The 18,182-nt window shown below is 39.5% G+C and overlaps 1 protein-coding gene across 13 annotated transcripts in view; it reads left to right on the top strand.

Annotated features, from left to right (window-relative positions):
* The window catches only part of CACNA1D (calcium voltage-gated channel subunit alpha1 D), a 343,694-nt gene that overhangs the window by 195,325 nt on the left and 130,187 nt on the right, over nt 1-18,182 (top strand). For 10 of the 13 annotated variants that reach the window (XM_019667403.1, XM_019667402.1, XM_019667396.1 and 7 more), the window contains exon 8: nt 3,305-3,408. In XM_019667403.1, the coding sequence (XP_019522948.1) occupies nt 3,305-3,408 (104 nt within the window). Of the gene's footprint in view, nt 1-2,637; nt 2,742-3,304; nt 3,409-18,182 lie in introns of all 13 variants that reach the window. The other 3 variants (XM_019667401.1, XM_019667405.1, XM_019667395.1) reach the window with 1 other exon arrangement.

The following is an 18,182-nucleotide window of genomic DNA, read 5'->3' as shown; positions in this document are numbered from 1 at the left end:
TATAAAAAAATTAATTTCAGTAGTATTGGTATTAGGAGAGAGCTCTCCAACTACTTCATCTATGGTCTCTTGCCTTAGCACTGGCTCTTTACTCAGTGAACACACCTATGGAAATGCTGGCTGTGAGACTCTAATGGGATGTTCTCATGGTCAAGCTGACCACCTGCTTCATGCAAGGTTCCTGGGAAATTCCTGTCTAGCTACCAAGGGCCTGCCTTTCTGTACCTTTCTCTGACTATGCTCAGGGGTGCTACAACCAGTATACAAAGCTTCTAGTAGTGTTTTCAACAGTTAGAAAAGACAAAAAGTCTTAGGCTGGCCTTTAATTGGAGACATGAATGTGCATTTAATCTCATTCCCAAAAGCATATCTGTGAAGTGAGGGAAAACTGAAATTTAGTAGAATATTATTTCCTGGGCACCAAGTAACACCACATGATGACTTTAATAGAAATCAGCTCATGCCACTTTCTCCATTGTTGATCGAGACCATGCACACAAAATCCCAAGCAGAGTCTGTTATCAAATGGGTGTTCTGGGGAGCAGCTTGCCAGTTCTGACTTGTCCTAGGTATATGGTAAGGTCTAAGAAATCCTAGCCTCTGAAAAGAGACCTGGGCTGAGAAAGTTTAGTTCAGAGAAAGACCTGCCTTTAGAGCTTAAGTTCTGTTTCTCTTCCCCAACTTCTGTGGCCTCTGTTTAGCCCCAGCCTCCCCGCAGCCCCCAGCTGTCACTCCAGGTGGTATTTCTGATTCAAACAAATGGAATCTGTCAAACACGCCTAAGAAATTGAAAGGATCTTTAATTAAAAAATTTTTTTTCCTCCCAAGTGGAGCAGACAGCTGTTCCTAGAGCCATTCTCTGGAGTACAAGACTGAGGCCTGAATGAGGATCAGTGAAGCAGACAGTTTGACCACCTGACTTTGCCAAAGTTATAGAAAAGTGAGGTCCCCTGGTGGGAATACTGGACTTGAACACCTTTCCCTGTGAGCACGCTCTCCCCTGTTATATGCACTTCTGTTCCAAAAGAGGAAAAAAAGGCCCAGAGGGGTGTCTGTGGAAAGTGCTGACTCCAGGCTGGGCTGTGGCCACTACACCAGGCGGCTTTTTTCTTCTCCTCCACACAGGGACTTTTAAATAAGTTGGGTGGTGTAGCTGCTTTGGAAGAATTACCCTCTGCCTTCCTGCTGAAATTAGTTTATCCAACTTAATTAGATCAACAATTGCAGTTGTGGCCTTGGCTCATTCATTACTCTAATTGCCAATGTAAGATGTGCAGACTGATATGAGTTCTATTAAGTACATCAGTTTTCATATGGCCAAACAGGTGTTTCATAAGGGATTTGATGCCCTCTCCCTAGACGTCAGCAACAGATGGTAGGTAATTTTTTTTTTTAATGTTCTCTTTTCCTGTTTGGCTTCTGCATGAGGCAAACATAGTGAAATGCATGAGCCTCATTCTGTAAAGCTGAAACCTGGAGCCAGATAAGGTGGGGGAAAGCACATGCTTAAAGGCCTAAGGGCTTATGCCTATAAGACAAGAGTCATGAATGGGCCCAGACTGTAATATAGTCCTGCTGGCTGAAGATTTTTGGTGTTCCAGTAAAGTCAGGCCTGGGGTCATTCAGTCATTCCTCTGACTGGTCCTTAACTCCTCTTTCCAGGGAGAAGCCTTTACCCAATTTAACACTGACTTGCACTGCTGTCAAATTCCATCCAGCTGTGAACCTTAATGCCTGTTTGCTCCAGCATGAAAGCTGCTCATGACCAAACCTTCCCTGGAAGGGCCTGTCAGGGAAGTCAAGTCTGACAGTTCTGCTTGAGCTTGTCCCACAGCACGGGTATCGGTTCCTCTGGATGAACCAGCCAGCTCACTGCTGGAGCCAACTCTCCCAGGGTGGGTTATCGAGGTCCAAGCTAGGTGTGGGGGATAACGGGTTTTTCCTTCTCCTGAGTCCTTCCTGTGGGTACAGTTGGAAAACTCTCATTCCCAAAAGCACCCTTGAATATGGGTCAGCTAGTTGATTTCAGAACGCTTTCCTTCTTGGCATTAGTGTAGCTGTGCTTGAACTTACTTGTTTGCAGATAATCTAGATTTAAGGTGGGTTAGATTTTCTTGGGTCGGTTGGCATCCAATGCAAAGTTATTATTTTAGGATTTTTTTGGTAAAAGAATTTATAGAGTCAAATGTTGCCAGTTTGTCTCTATAAGTAAGACTTTTCCACCATCATAAATTTTAAAAGCATAAAAGTACTAACAATGTGGGCAGAGTAGAAAATAATTTCCAGCTGAGCACTAGTTTTGTCCTCTATTAAGATCTTTTCTGAAAATCCGTTATCAAGGTAGTTTCCTGTGAGGAAGAGCCAAATCCCAGCTGATTCCCTTACAGGTGGCCAAAATCTGCTCTTAATTGCCCTGAAAGGTTTGGACTGTGTGTACATATGTGTGTACGTGTGTGTGTGTATGTATGTACGTGTGTTGGGAATATATAATAAATGTGCATTGGCTACTGTTGTCTCTGATTTGAATCTAAGTAAATGTTTCATTAAATGTATAGAATGCTGTCTCTAATGTAACCCTCTCTCCTTACTAGATTCTCTTATTAACCCACTCCTATGAGACCACCTTATTTCTTACAGATGAATGATGCTATGGGATTTGAATTGCCCTGGGTGTATTTTGTCAGTCTCGTCATCTTTGGGTCATTTTTCGTACTAAATCTTGTACTTGGTGTATTGAGCGGGTAAGCTACACCTCTTTCATCTTAAAAGCAGAATCCTGAGGACAGTTGCCAAGACCACACAGGCTTTGCTAGTTGGGGGCCGCCGGGAGTGGGTGCCAAGTGCTTTCTATGTTCTCCAAGATGCTTTCTTTTCTGCTGAGGCTTCCCAAAACATGACGTTTCCTGGAACCTCACCAGCCTTCACAAAAGAAAACTATAGGATAGTTATTGACCAGGAATTAATCAGCGGTGTTGCTTGGGATTTAAATAGTTTCCATTTCTTGCCCCTTTGCCCTAAAATGAGATACATTTACAATTGCTTTATTGGTCTGGATCCAAATGTAATTGGTACAAAACAGTAGCTCAACGAGCTGGCCCTGGCCGACTTTTGGTGGGCCACATTTGCAGATGTCAGCAGCAGAACTGGTCCTAATTTGAAGACAAAAAAAGGAGGCCTCTCGGTGGGGTCCCTGTCCCAGGAACACTAACCTTCCATCAAAGCCCCGAGTGGTCTGGCAGCTGCTCCTAGGGTTCCGCTCTTTAGTAAATAGATAACTGATAACTGATCTCCTTACATTTTACAGGTAAATGATGCGATAGGATGGGAATGGCCATGGGTGTATTTTGTTAGTCTGATCATCCTTGGCTCATTTTTCGTCCTTAACCTGGTTCTTGGTGTCCTTAGTGGGTAAGCAGTTGGATCCATGTTGCACACTCTGCTGCTGCCACGTGTGAGGTGGCTCTGTGTGTCTCCCAGCTGCTCCTCTGCGGCCCCTCTGCATGCGTGTGGACTCTGATGTACCCTCTGTGGTGTGTTGCTTTTGGATTGAACTGTGATTCTTTCTGCCCGTATCTGTCTGTGAGATTCTGTGTTTCTGACGCTTGCCAAACACTGTTAATTTAATGAAAACATTTCCCTGAAGCCCGCTGCATTAATTGGCCGATGTGTAGAAGTGGATTACCAGTGAGTAAAAGGAGTCGCAGCCTCGGTCTCCCCCCGGAAAGGGCGGCCTGTGCTTTTATTCCCATGGGTATAAAACCTGGCCCTTTGAATGTACCCACAGAGTTTCCTGACGATTTCCAGGGTGTTTTTGTATTTCACTGTGAAGGAGAAATAAGCCTGGATTAGCACATGAATGCTGAACAAACTTCAAAATCTGATATCCTTCTGATCGGGATCGTTTATTAGCTTGGTTTTCTGCTGCGGTCTCTGTGAGAATTTTCCCTCTGATTCATTTTTAATTTTAGCTGGTAGAACCTTTCTTTAATGCAGAGCAATGGTCAGCTTTTGCACATACATGTCCTTTGGTTTGATCACAGTCCTCGTCACTCAGTCACCATTTTCGGAATTTCAGTTTGTTTACCTCAGCTCTGTGACTAACCCTCTCTAAAGACTCTATAGAGGGTGTTTCTGGGCTCTACCCCACGTGTAGTTACCGCCCTGGCGACCCCTGGGGCAGCTCTGCATCCACACCATCCCTCAGACACCCCAGAAAAGGGAGTACCCCCGAAAGGAGCCGGCATTATCTAGGCTATCTCAGAAGCAGCTTTGGCTGGGGGCATATAAATATTACTGGGGACCTGGGGTACCACTAGAGGCTCAAGAGGTGCCCATCTCCCCAGAGGAGGCCCTGTCACTCACTGAGCCCAGACATCCTTAGGAAATACCGTGGATGGACTTGATTCCAAGTGAGTTTATCTTCTCACTCACCTTATCTTCCTCTTTCCATGCTTGTTTCTCAGGGGAGTGATGTCTTCATGTAATGCTGAGTCAGTGAAGGACCTTTATTGCATTTTCCCGAGCACTGCCTTTTCCAGAGCAGACAGCGGAGTTAGTTATCCGTCTCTGCTTCCTTTCCTCATCTTCCCTGGAACCTCCCTGCCTGTTTTCAAGGGATAATGATTTTGGGATTCTCCTTGACGGAGTGTGGACAGTTTTACACAATGGACACACACTGTCACGTGAAGGCCCTAATCTAGAAATGGCCCAGGACTTCGAGCCCCACCGTGAGAGGAGTGGAGTGGGGGAGCTGGGACTGAGTTGGGGGTGTGGCAGCATACCCTCTGCCCCTCACCCCTACCAAAGCTTCCTTCTACAGATAAGTGGCTCCTTTAGCCTCCTGTGCTTTCGCTTGACATTTTAAAGTGCCTTTCTCCTGATGAACCTCCGTGGCCTTAGCTTAGTGTTGGGATTGTAAGAGTGTAATTTATCCCTGGAGAAACAGCATTGCACTTGATTTTGCCACAGGAACAGCCGGTACAAGGTTAAAGCAATTCTGTTATGAATTCCTTGGCACCCCGTGTCTCCTAAACCCAACTAAACTGACTGAGGCCATGGAAACCACTAATTTTAACAGTGCCAGTGACATGCCTTATCGCTGAGCTTTCCAGAGCAGGAACCATCGCCCTGGCATGATGAAGCAGCTTGAAAAAGAAAAAAGGAAAAAAATGGGAGGAGGGGTTCCTATTATAATGGTGGGTGTTAAGTGCGCACCCTCATGGGCGTTACCCAAAGTTGGAGGATAGAAAAAGTCACACACCCTCGTGGAACAACCGGTTTACTGAACTAAATTTTCGGGAAAATAATACATAATTTAAAAAATATTTTTGTATCAAAACAGACTGAGATCCCATAGGAAGAATACAAATGATGCTTGAATTTTTAAAAATAAAATCCAAGACTTCCCAGTGACTTTTCACTGTCCGTTCATGCTGTGCCCCAACTCCCAAGACCTACATGCTGACTCTACTCCACCCGTAAAGCCCCTTTGTAGGAAATGCGGAGGCGTACTTTGTGTAAAGTAAGAACCACCTCTGCACAGCAGAGCCTCTCAGCCATGTTGGCTAACTTGGCCAGCACTTCCTGAGTTCTGTTAAATGCCCAGCTCTGGGGCAGAGGCCAGGGGTGCCGAGATGACTAAGACACAAACGGCGGCCTTGTGCTAACATTCATTGTCTAGTGGGGGAGACTGTTGTTAAGCAGTGCAGGATGGCAAAGCTAGAGTAGAGGCGTATACCGAGGGGTTATGAGCTGGATCTTGAAAGATGGTAAGGTGTCTGTGGGGAAACCGATGAGCTGGCGTGCTCCCACCTCCCCTAACCATCACCTGCGCTTCTCTGCCCACCTGCTCCCCCTTGACTTTTTCCTGAGCAACAAAAGTTCAAAATGGGTCATTTGTATTCATTTTCTGGTTAAGGCAAGTTTAAAATATTTTTATTTTAATCTTAGGCTTCTTCACAATTTTTTTAGGGGACACTAGAGAGATTACAAAACTAGAAGAATGTAAATGTTCAAAGGAAGATGACTTACATTGCAAAGCCCCTTAGGGACCATCGGACCAACACAAATGTAATCCCAAAAGCACTGAATTAAAAGGCTCCCATTTTAGACACTTAAGTCCATGCTTTTGTCTTCTGATGAAGCATCGTGAAATGATGCCATGTGTCTCTAAGTGTTAACCATTTGGAAGTATTTGTTTCTGCCCCTTGATTCCTTCTTCTTTAGTGTGGCCATGCCATCCTATTGTATTCTTGAACTGATTTTAATCTACCCCTTGATTTGTTGTTGGTACATTTTTAAAGCATTCTAACATTGATGCTTTGGAAAAAATCTTGGGTTTTCCAACAGATCATTTTTCTCAAGGTGAGTCGGAAGTTTATGAACTGTACATCCTGAGTAGCCAAGCATGATCATAGATGAAGACTTTTATCTCTGATGATAGTGTTCTGTGAGAGGAGCCAAGAATGTCTGTATCTTTCACTGCAGTTTTACATTAAGTTGTCATTGAGGAGGTGGTCCCCTTATGACCAGGAATTGGAAAGTCTGTCTCATTTAAATCTACAGTTCCGACAGATTACATCTCCTCTCATGCTGGCTTTTTAGAAGCTTGGTGATTTTCCACTTTTAAAATTGTTCATTGAACTCCTTGTCCCTTTTGTGGCTTTTGTCAGTAACTAGGCAAACTAAGAGACTATGTTGGTGTTTCAGTGCTTTGTTTCTTTAGAATCACTGTCAGATTCCCAGGGTTATGGACGGTGGGTTCACTTTCTCACCTGCAGGACCCACCTGATGCCAGGCACACCTCTGGTCAGATAAAGGGCCCTCTATGCCTCCAAGGTGTGTGGTTCAGACCCCAAAGAAGAGACTGGTGGATGAGAAGGGAATCTGGGTTCTGGTCCTGCCAGTGTCACACACTAACTCTGGGACTTCACTTAGTAACCCGAGCCTCTGTCTCCTTGTCTTTCAAACAGGAATGACCTCATGGTATTGCTTCCCCCACAGGGTGGTGGGCTTTAAATTAGCTAATGAGTATAAAAGTGCTTTGAGAAATATACAAAGGATTTTACTCATTTACTGTCTCTTGCTATTAAATCCATGGACCTCCTCCCTGGGTGAAGTGGCAACAGCCAGAAAGGCTCTTTGGAAATGATCAAAAGTGTACCATTTTCTGGCTTTCCCAGGAAGTGACCGAGAGAAACATGTTTGGTACACGCATTAATACTGTCCTTTGTGCCCTCCAAGAGGAGGCTGTGGAGGTTCTTTGTCAGCCGTGAAGTATTTGTGTATTGCCGAATCACTGGGATTTAGGTTATATCAGATAGTGATTTTTTTGCACAGAGGGTATATGACATTTCTGTAACAGTGGTTAAACATAGCGGCTTTGGAGTTGGATGACTGAGACTTGCATCTTTGCTATACCTTTTACCAACTGAGATTAGGGGCAGATTACTTACCTCTTTGAGTCTCACTTTCCTCATCAGTGAAATGGAGCTAATACCAACCATGAGGTATTATTATTTAGCTATTATTATAGCTAAAGAGTGTAGGGTGCTTGGTCATTGTTACTATGAAGGCTCAAGTAAGAGTGTATAAAAAGGGATTTGACTCAAGAAAAAAAAATCTAGTCAACCCAGTCCTTTTAGTTCAACTAATAATAATTGCCCAAGATAGACCTGAATTAGTGAAAAGTCAGTTATATAATCTTTTTAAATGCCTTCTTATATAGACCTGTGTCATATATAATGACGTAAGCCAGTGATGACTAAAGGCTATGAGTACATAAACCACCTCCTGGGCCGGCTTTAAAGAATAGATTAAAACCATTTATAATTCGCCTATGAATTCAAGCTTTGGTTTTGCCAACATCTTATGAATATTTGATATACTTTCTTAAGCAGTCCTTGTATGTTGTAGAAGATAAATGCTCTTTGTAAACCAGATTTTGTGACATAAGATTGAATGTAAACCCAGCCCATGTCTATAAATTTGAAGGCATTCAGTTCTAAATTAACTTGTATTCTTTGTGTCCCAATAACTTCCAGATCTACCAGGCCACAGGTTATCTTCTTAAATAATTAATCCAATTTTATGTTACTAGAGGTCTGTTTATTTTAACTTTAGAAGTTTTGAGGGAACATGGGTAAGGGAAAGCATTATAAAATAGCCATTTTCAAGCCAGTTGATCATTCTGAATTTCATTATTGCATCTTTCCTGTACCCCATTCTAGTTACATCAGATCCTAGGGCCTAGACAGAGACCCAGGCATGGCTACTTTCCCTGAGTAACTGCTGGTGTAAGGAGAATGGAGAGGGAAGGTAGGTGGGACTGTCAACTGTATTGTATCAGAATTTTATAGACTCAGGTTTAGAGCATCATAATTTGAACCCTGGTCCATTTAAATTCACACTATTAAAAGCCATGATAAATCAGAGATTGCCTCTGATTTCTTCCCCTTGACTGTTGGCATAGTAGGCAAAGCATATCAGGGTAGATGGTGGTCGTGTGGTTTGTGAATATTTTCTAAGTGGAGATGTGCCCTCTGGGAATAGTCACTCTTATAAATTATTCATGACTGGGATTAGATTTTGCTCTCATTCAACACTCTACCAGCATCTGCTGATAGAAAAGGAACAACAGAATTTCGTGCTATACATAATCCTCTGACATACCTGCATCTTAGAAGAGTAGCCAAATTGCTTACAACATTGAAAAGAGATATCGTTAGGTAATGGGGCAGCCAACCTATCCATATGTTTGGTTATCACTGTATTACAGAATAAAATTATACTGAGTTCGTGAGTTAACTTCATATATTGACCAACAGACTAGGTAGGCACATAGAGGTTTAGTCTAGAAACAAAGAAATGGTGGAGGGTTCTTTGTAGATAGTTCTTACAATTAAAAAGAAAAGATTTTCCTGTGTGTAATTAGAGATGATCAGGCTGCCGGAATTCCACAAAAAGGCACCCCTAATGATCACTCGTAGCAAAATAACCTCCCAACAGTTAGCTGGATTTGTCTTTGGTTTGTCCAGGTGAATATGTGAAAGATTTGTCTCCAGAGTTGGATGTCTCTTTTCTTAGAAGTAATGTTGTGAGTGGGGCTGAATGCCGAGGTAGAGACCCATGGTCCTTCAGTAACTTCACATGGTTTGGCTTTGGTAGAACAAGAAATTAAGCCCCGCTTCTGCTTCAAATGGAAGAATGCTAAATTTTCTTTTTCTAATAAAGAACCAAGAGACACATTTATATATACTTTTAAACACTGAACTTTCTTGTTGCAGAATTAAAAGGCTGTCGGGGGTAGCTGACAGCTGGATCCTGGTGCTGTTGGTACCTTGGTACCTGAAGTGCACAGGCTGGTAGCCACACCTGACATTAACAAGTGAGTGGTAACCTCTCGGCCACTGGCTCGCAGCTACTGTTTCCATAGAAATGGCTGTCGGGATCAGTGGAAACGAGGTAAGTGAAAGTTTTCGCTGATCCTTGTTTCCATCAAGCTGACGTCTGTTTCCCTGGCAACAGCAGTGGACAGCAGCCAGGCACTAGCAACAGATTCAGTAGCTCTCTCTCACTTGTCAGCTGTGGCTATCATCTTCCCCTGACCAAATTCTTCTTTGTAACGTATAGCAAAGACCTCTGAGGACGCAGGACGCACCTCTGGCCACATGTGCCCTCCTGGGCACCCATTTTGCTGATGGAGAGCTCTGCCCTAAGCAGCTGCTCCATCAGCAGCAGCCGTCCCCCCACTGCACTCTGGTTGGTTGATGAGAAGGGGAGAGGTAGTTGAGGGTATCCGTGTTGCAGGGCAGGGTGTTTAGTCTGTTGATCACAAATCCTGGGGGAAGAGAACATTGCAGTGATTTATTTCATGCACAGACTCAGCTCTTCATAAAGCCGCTGGTACCTAATGGTTGAAATTAAAGCCATATTTTTTCTGTGTTCCCTATTCAATTAGTAGCATTAACAATTGCTATCAGTTTTACAATGGAAGGGATATTTATGAATTTAATAATTTGACTTCTTGTGAGAAACTCATTGTTGATTGCCTCTAAGATGCTATGCTAGTTTTAACCTTATGCCAGTCTTTTTCTTTCTTCTGTGTAATAGTCCTTTATAGGCTGGTAAAGTTGCTTACAGAGATCAAATATTGGTATAACAAGGCAGCTCAGCATATGAAGACCAGTATGTCCGTATTACAGAAAACTCTTCTTTATTAAAGTTCAGCAGTTGTTCTTTTCCTGGAGTTTCATTGTACTATTTCAGCAAATGTATGCACCCTAGGCATGATCCCTCTCCAGTATGAAACAGCATTCACAGGTCCCTCAGAGCTAAGGAGAGGTGTCAGTATGGCCCTGGTGTGTGAGATGCATGCACATCGGGAGGAGGCACAGAAGGAGCTGTGGGGCACTGCCTGGTTTTAAACGCTTAATTATATTGTGAAAAAACAGTTTCTCTGAAACAGAACAAAACTCCGAGATTTAGAACTATATCTCTGAGAATCGAATGAAGATATGGACCCATGGTGTTATGAGAATTTAGGTTGATTATCTAGAAAAACACTGAAAAATTGTGGATTTCCTGTCTTTGGAGATCTTTCTTAATGACTTTGTTCAGTAATGTGGAGTAGGTCAACCATGCTTAGCCTGGCATATTTAGGGGTGACCCTGTACCACCTGGTTGGGTTCAATATAACAGACTAATAAGATGCACAAAATCTTGCTAGATACTTTTTTCTTTGTCTTAGACTTCTTAAGGAAAGATGGCTTGAATTCATTCATTTAACTTTTTTTTTTGAGTGCCTATGTGGTAGTGGATGTATTTGTCAAGCACCTTACATTGGACTCATAATGGTGAGAAAAAACAGATTTCTTGTCTTAATGAAGCTTATATCTCATGGGGGAGACAAAAATTATAATTACCAACTTCTATAAATTCTTGAAAAGAAAGTTCATGGTGCTGTGAGAGTGTTGAACAGGTACAACTGATATCTATGGGTGTGGGCAAGCATCCTGGAGAAGAGAAGAATGAATGAATAGCTGGGGAGAAGAGTCTGGGAAGGTGTTCCAATGAATGGAAAAACCCATACAAAGGCCATACAGTAGGAAGGAGCGGAAGATGTTGGAGGAACTGTACAAAGCCAGGGTGGCAGGCATCCGGGGAGCACGAAAAGGAGGGTAGAGAAGAAACAACTGATCAGCAGAGCACAAATCACAATGGTCATTCTAGACCATGTTACAGATTTGGGTCATTAGCTAAAGGGTAAAGGAACACACTGATGAATTTTAAACAGGAAGTAATGTGATTTATATTCATGTTTTATTAAAATTGCTCTGATGTCTTCAGCCTACCTTAAAATGGTTTAAAAAATAAGATGACTTTGTAGATGGATAGCAGGTTGGATAGATAGGTGATAAAGGAAATGTAGAAAATGTTAATTGTGGAATCTAGGTTGTAGGCATATGGGTGTTCATGGTATAATTCTTTCTTCTTGTATGGATATTTGAACATTTTCTTGATAAAATGGTGAGAAAATCTGCATGTAAAAACCACTTTGGCTGCAGCAGTATGAATGGACTAAATGGATACTACAAGACTGGATGGGGGTGGGGGGTACCAATTTAAGACTATTGTAATCCACTCTCAGCCACAACATAGTAACAGTTCCAGACTAAACCTTTCACCATAAAGAACTATAAAATTGCCCAAAATATATAAAGCAGGTTTTTTGGGGTTTCTTTAGAAGATGGAAATAGGCAGCATAGGATTGAGATCCCTAAGAGAAGGGAAACACATGAAGTAAACCCCACAACTGTCCTGGCTGTCTGCCTAGAGACACTTTTAGAACTGTGGCACAGGGAGGAACAGCCAAGCAGAGGACAGCAGTCTACGTGCTGAAGAGGCAAAGAGAGATTTTGGGCTGCCGAGACAGCTGGAATTGTCAGGGCAGAGTACTGGAGAAGGGTGTGCAGAGAAGGGGCTCTGGAAGTCTGAATAGGGAGTCTCTTAAATATTTGACTATATGCCAAGTTGCTATGTGCCAGGGGAGACTATTGAGGCATGGTAAAGAACAGCTGCTAGAAATCGGTGAGCTGCTAGAAATCTCACAGTGCTGGTAGACAGAAGGTTCTGACTTGCTGGAATGGATTGACTTTGATGAATACATTGGAAATTCACTTGAGACTTCAGAAAAGCCAGGCATTAACGGTGGGGCTACTTTAGCCCTGGAGTAAAAATCACTTTAGACCTGCCCTAACAAATTTCTATAAATAAGCTTGAAAAGGATCAGGCCAAGTGACCAATTAATTAAACAGCTGCTAAAACAAAAGTCATACCCATTAAAGGAACACATCAAAATCCAGACATTCCCCAAATGTTTCCCCACATCATTAAAACTATAGGACGTGAAAAGAAGCAGGAAAATGTCCATAATCAAGGTGGGGGGGGGAGTCAATAGAAACACACTGAGAGATGATAGAAGTGTTGTACTTAGCAAAGACTTTGAAATTGCTGCTATAAACCTGTTCAACGAATAGAAAGAAAGGATGGACATAATAAAGGAACAGATGGTAATTCTCAGTAGAGAAATGGAAACAATACAGTATCTGAAATAAATAGCACATTGGACACTGAAGGAAAAAGATCAGTGAAGACTTCATGATCTCTAAGATAATAAGCAATCTGATATATGTGAAATTGGTGTCCCACAAATAGAATAAAGGGATATTGGGAAGAAAACAGTTTTTAAAGAAATAATGGCTGAAAATGTTACAAATTTTATGACAGCTGTAAATTTACAAATCCAGGAAGCTTAAAAAACCCCAAGCAGTATAAACACAAAGAGAAGCACACTTAAATACATCAAATTCAAATTGTCAAAAAAATAAATTGAGCATTTTAAAAGAAAACAGAAGAGAAAAGGCAACTACATACTGTGTGAAAATAAGATTATGTACTGACTTATTTTCAGAAACAGTGCATACCATAGGGCAGTGGAATGACATCTTTGAAGAACTGAAAGAAAAAAGAAAACTAGAATTCTGTATTCAGCAAAAAACCTCTTTAAAAAGTAATATAAAATAAAGAATTTTTTAGACAAAAACCAAAGGATTGGTCATCAGCAAATCTGCACTCCGCGTGTTAAAGGAAGTTCTTCAGGCTAAAGAAAATAATACCAGATAAATTACACACTAAAAAAAAGGAATGCCAAAAATGGCAAACATGAAGGTAAAGATAGACTTTCTCATTTCTAAATTTCTTTTCAAGATAATTATTTAAAGTAAAAATACAGCTGATCCTCAAATAATGTTTTGTTTAATGTCATTTTGTTCAATGTTTCATTATAATGATGCTGTAGGAACTTAACTCTTGCTTTTTTCAATTAGCCTATGGTAAAATTAATTTCATTATACATCGTTTTGCTGCAGTTCAAAGAGTCTATTGGAAACGTAAGTGAGGACTTACTGTAATAACATAGTATTATGGGGACTGCAACATGTTAAAGTAAACTATATGACAATAGTACAAAAGGTAGAAGGGAGCCAAATGGAGCTTTACTATTGTAAAGTTCTTACATTATATGTGAAATAATATAAATTAAGGGTAGACTAATAAATTAAGGATGCATATGATAATCTCTAGAACAGTGGTTAAAAAATAAAACAAATTGTATCTTAAAAGCCAAAAGAAGAGACAGCATGGAATCCTAAATACAGCAGGAAAGGAACAAAGAACATATGGGATGAACAAAAAAACAGCAAGATGGTAGACATAAATACAACCATATCAATAATTGCATTAAATGAAAATGGGCATAACATTTTAATTAAAAGACAGAAGTCATTTAAAGCAGCACTTAGAGGGAAATGTGTAGCTTTAAATGCCTATATTAGTAAAAAAGAAAGGTTTAAATTCTGTGATCTACATTTTCATCTAAAAATCTAGAAAAAGAAGAGTGAATTAAATTCAAGGGAAGTAGAAAAAAGAAATAATGAAGAACAGAAATCAATAAGACAGGAAATTCAAATAGGTAAAGTTAACAAAGACAAAAGTGGACTCTTTGAAAAGCTTCATAAAAATTGATAAATCTCTAGCAAGACTAATAAAAAAGAAAGCAAATTATAAATTATCAATATCAGTATTAGAAATGAAATAGGAGACATCAACAGAGATATTATAGACACTGAAATAACAAGAGAGAGTAAATAATTTTGACAAATTCAAGAACAGGAGCAATAGGCAAACTCCTTGAAAAACATACCTTATCAGAACTGACTCAAGAAGAAATAAAAGACTGAAGAGGCCTATATTTGCTTTTTAAATGGTATTAAGAATCATAAAACTTCTCTCCAAGAAAACTGAAGGTCTAGGTGACATCAAAAGAGTTCTGGCAAACAATTTAGAAAGAAATAATACCATTTCTAGAAAAAGTTATTTTCAGATAAGAGAGAAGGAGGGGACATTTCCTAACTCATTTATGAGGCCAGAATAACTTCACCACTGAAAATTAAGATGTTATATAAAAAAAGAACAATATCCTTTATTAATATAAATGCAAAAATTCTCAAATATTAGCATATCATATCTAGCAATACTAAAGGAATAATACCTCATGACCAAGTGGGGTTTGTAATAGAAATATACATTTGGTTCACTATTGGAAAATCTAACATTATGATTTGCCACATTAACAAAATGGAGGAGAAGAATCATATCATCTCAATAACTAAGAATATGACAGTGACAATATTCTACACCATTTACAATAAAAACGTTGCAAACTAAGATATATGAGAACTTCCTTAAACCGAAGGGTCCTCTACAAAGAAACTATAACTGACATCATACTTAATGGTGAAAGACTGAATTTTCCCCCAAAGATTAGAAACAGGTAATCATTCCTCTCTAACCCCTTTCATTCAATGTTATATTGGAAATACCAGTACATTAAAGGCAAGAAAAAAGATATAAAAGGCAGAAAGATTAAAAAGAAAGCAAAAACTGTTTGTATTCAGAGAAAACATGTTTGTCTACATAGAAAGTCCTAATGAATTGACCGATACCTACTATTGGGTTATTGGAAAAGTCATGATGCATGTTTGCAACAGATGGCACTAGTTCATTTTTGGAAGTAATAGAGTCATTTGCATCTAGTTATTGCTATATCATTTGACAGCTGACAGTTCTAGCTTCATTCTAAAAAAAAATGAGCGATTTGGTTGAGTTTTGGAGATTTTACAAGTTGAAGATGGAAGACCAAACTGTGCATTTTTGCCACATTTTACTGTTTTACCTCCATAAAGGGAAGAACGTGCGTCAAGCTTGTGAAAAGTTGCATAAAGTTTATGGTGACAATGCTCTACAAGAATGTCAGTGCCAACAATGGTTCACGAAATTCTGTGCTGGTGATTTTGATCTCAATGATACTCCTCGGTCAGGGAGGCCCACCGAGGTTGATGACGACAAAATAAAGGCATTGATTGAGTCAAACCCAAGTTACACAACACAAGAGATTGCAGAAACACTGAACATCATCATTTAAGCATTCATGATCACCTGAAGAAGGTGGGATACATAAGGGAGCTCGACATTTGGGTTCCGCGTGAAAAGATGTTCATTTGATGGCGCGTATAAACATCTGCAATATGCTCATTAAACGTGAGGAAAATGATCCTTTTTTGAAGCGGCTGATAACTGGAGATGAGAAGTGGATTGTTTACAACAATGTGTGCAAACGGTCTTGGTCCCGATGTGATGATTTGCCCCAAACAACATCGAAAGCAGACATTCATCAGAGTAAGGTTATGCTCTCAGTGTGATGGGATTTTAAGGTGTTGTGTTTTTCGAGCTCCTACCAAGGAACCAAACAATTAATTCAAATGTGTACTGTTGGCAATTGGACAGTTTGAACAATTCCATCATTCAGAAATGTCCAGAGCTTGTTAATTGTAAAGGAGTTGTATTCCATCGCAACAATGTGAGACCACATACAAGTTTGATCACCCGTCAAAAATTATTGGAGCTTGGATGGGATGTGTTGCCACACCCACTCACTTGACCTTATGCCATCAGACTTCCACTTGTTTCGCTCTCTTCAAAACTCCTTGTGAGGTATAACATTCAATTCAGATGAGGCTGTAAATCAACACCTTTTTCGGTTTTTCGCAAATAAAGACAGGTCCTTCTATGAACAAGAAATTATGAAGTTCACTGAAAGATGGGAAAAGGTTATCAAACAAAATGGGCAATATATCATTGATTGATCTTTATTCCTTATATAAATAAATGACCTTTGAAAAATATAGACAAAATATGTCATGACTTTTCCAACAACCCAATGGAATGAATAAGTGAATATAGCAAGGTCACAGGATACAAGGTTAGTATACAAAAGTCAATTTTACTCCTGTATACAAACTACAAGCACGTACGAAATAAAATTTCAGAAAATATAATTTGTAATAGCATCATTAAGTTAAAAAATATGGAAGACTTACACTGAAAATGATGAAACACTGAATAAATAAATGATGATGTTCCATGGTTAAGGATTAGAAGACTCAGCATTGCTAAGATGTTTAATTTATTTGTACATTTCCTTAAATTTATGTATGTACCCAGTGCTGTCCCATTCATAAATCTTAATAGCTGTTTTTAGAAACTTATAAGATGATTTTAATATTTATATATAATTTCAAAGGACCTATAATAAGTAAAACAATCTTGACAAAGAACAACGTTGGAGGACTTACACGACTTGATTTCAAGACTTAACCATAAAGCTACAGTAAATACAATAATGCTTTGACATAAAGATAGCACAATTGAATTGAATAGAAAATTCAGAAATACATGTATATGGTCAATTGCTTTTTGACAAAGGTGTTAAATAATTCAGTGGAGAAAGGATAGGATAATCTTTTCAGTAAAATGCTGAAAAAACTGGATATCCGTCTGCAAAACAAAAACAAAAACAAAACCTTAAACATTAGGTCATATAAACACAAATATTGACTTCAAATCAATCATAGATCTAATAAAAAAGCTAAAAATACATATTTTCTAAAGATTTCTACCCTTCAGGAATAAGAAATTGAAAGGAAACCACACAATAGAGGAAAATATTCACAATACATAATATCTGAGAAAGGGTTAGTATCTAAAATATACAAAGAATTCTTTAACAAATAAGATAAACAGCCAAATTAAAAATTGGCCATGACTTGATTGGGTACTTCACAAAAGAATATATAGAAATAGCCAATGTACATGTAAAGATGTTCAGTATCATTAGTCATCTAGAAAGAGAAAGTTAAAACTACAATGATACTCTACGTATGTAGAGTATGTACATTCTACTTAAATAGTAGAGGGACTAAAATAAAGACTGGCAGGCTCAAGTGTCGACAAGACTATGGAGTGACTAATACACTCATACATGGCTCATAGAAACAAAATGATAAAACCACTTCGGAAAAGTTTGTCAATTTCTCATAAAGTTAAACAAAAACTTACTATATGGCTCAACAGTTCTATTTTTAGGTATTTCCCCCAAAGAAATGAAAATCTATGTCTACAAAATGACTTGTACGTGACCAGCAAATTGTGGCATATTCAGACACTGGAATACTATACAGCAGTAAAAAAGGAATAAAGTATGAGTACATCATTATCAGTGAAGCTCAAAAATGTTTAGTTGAAGGAAAGAAGCCAGATACAACAGAGAACATATGGTGAAGTTCTGGAAGAGGCAAAATTGATCATTATGACAGATATCATGTCATTGGTTTTCTAGGGTGAGAAGAAGAGTAGACTGGGGAAGGGAATGCAAACTTTCTGGGAGGTGTTATACATGTTCTGTGTCTTGATTGGGGGTTGTTTACATGGTGTCAACATTAGCGAAACTGTAAACTTAAATTGTGTACATTTGATGGTTCATGACTTGTACCTTGATAAAATTGACTTTAAAATACCATAAAATAGAATTAAGAGAGACTTCTGCTTCTGGTCAAGATAGGGTAACAGATACCAGATTTACCCTCCCACCTGAAACAACAACAAAACCAAAAACAGACAATATATGTAAAACAATGGTTTTCAAGACACTAGACATCAGGCAATGCAGGACAGTGATCCCTGAGAAACAGGAAGTAAACTAAATGAGCTCCATGTCTATCACAGCT

Source organism: Hipposideros armiger, unplaced genomic scaffold (genome assembly GCF_001890085.2).
Source record: "Hipposideros armiger isolate ML-2016 unplaced genomic scaffold, ASM189008v1 scaffold_496, whole genome shotgun sequence".
Classification (NCBI taxonomy): Eukaryota; Metazoa; Chordata; class Mammalia; order Chiroptera; family Hipposideridae; genus Hipposideros; species Hipposideros armiger.
This window is presented reverse-complemented; position numbering and strand designations above follow the sequence as displayed.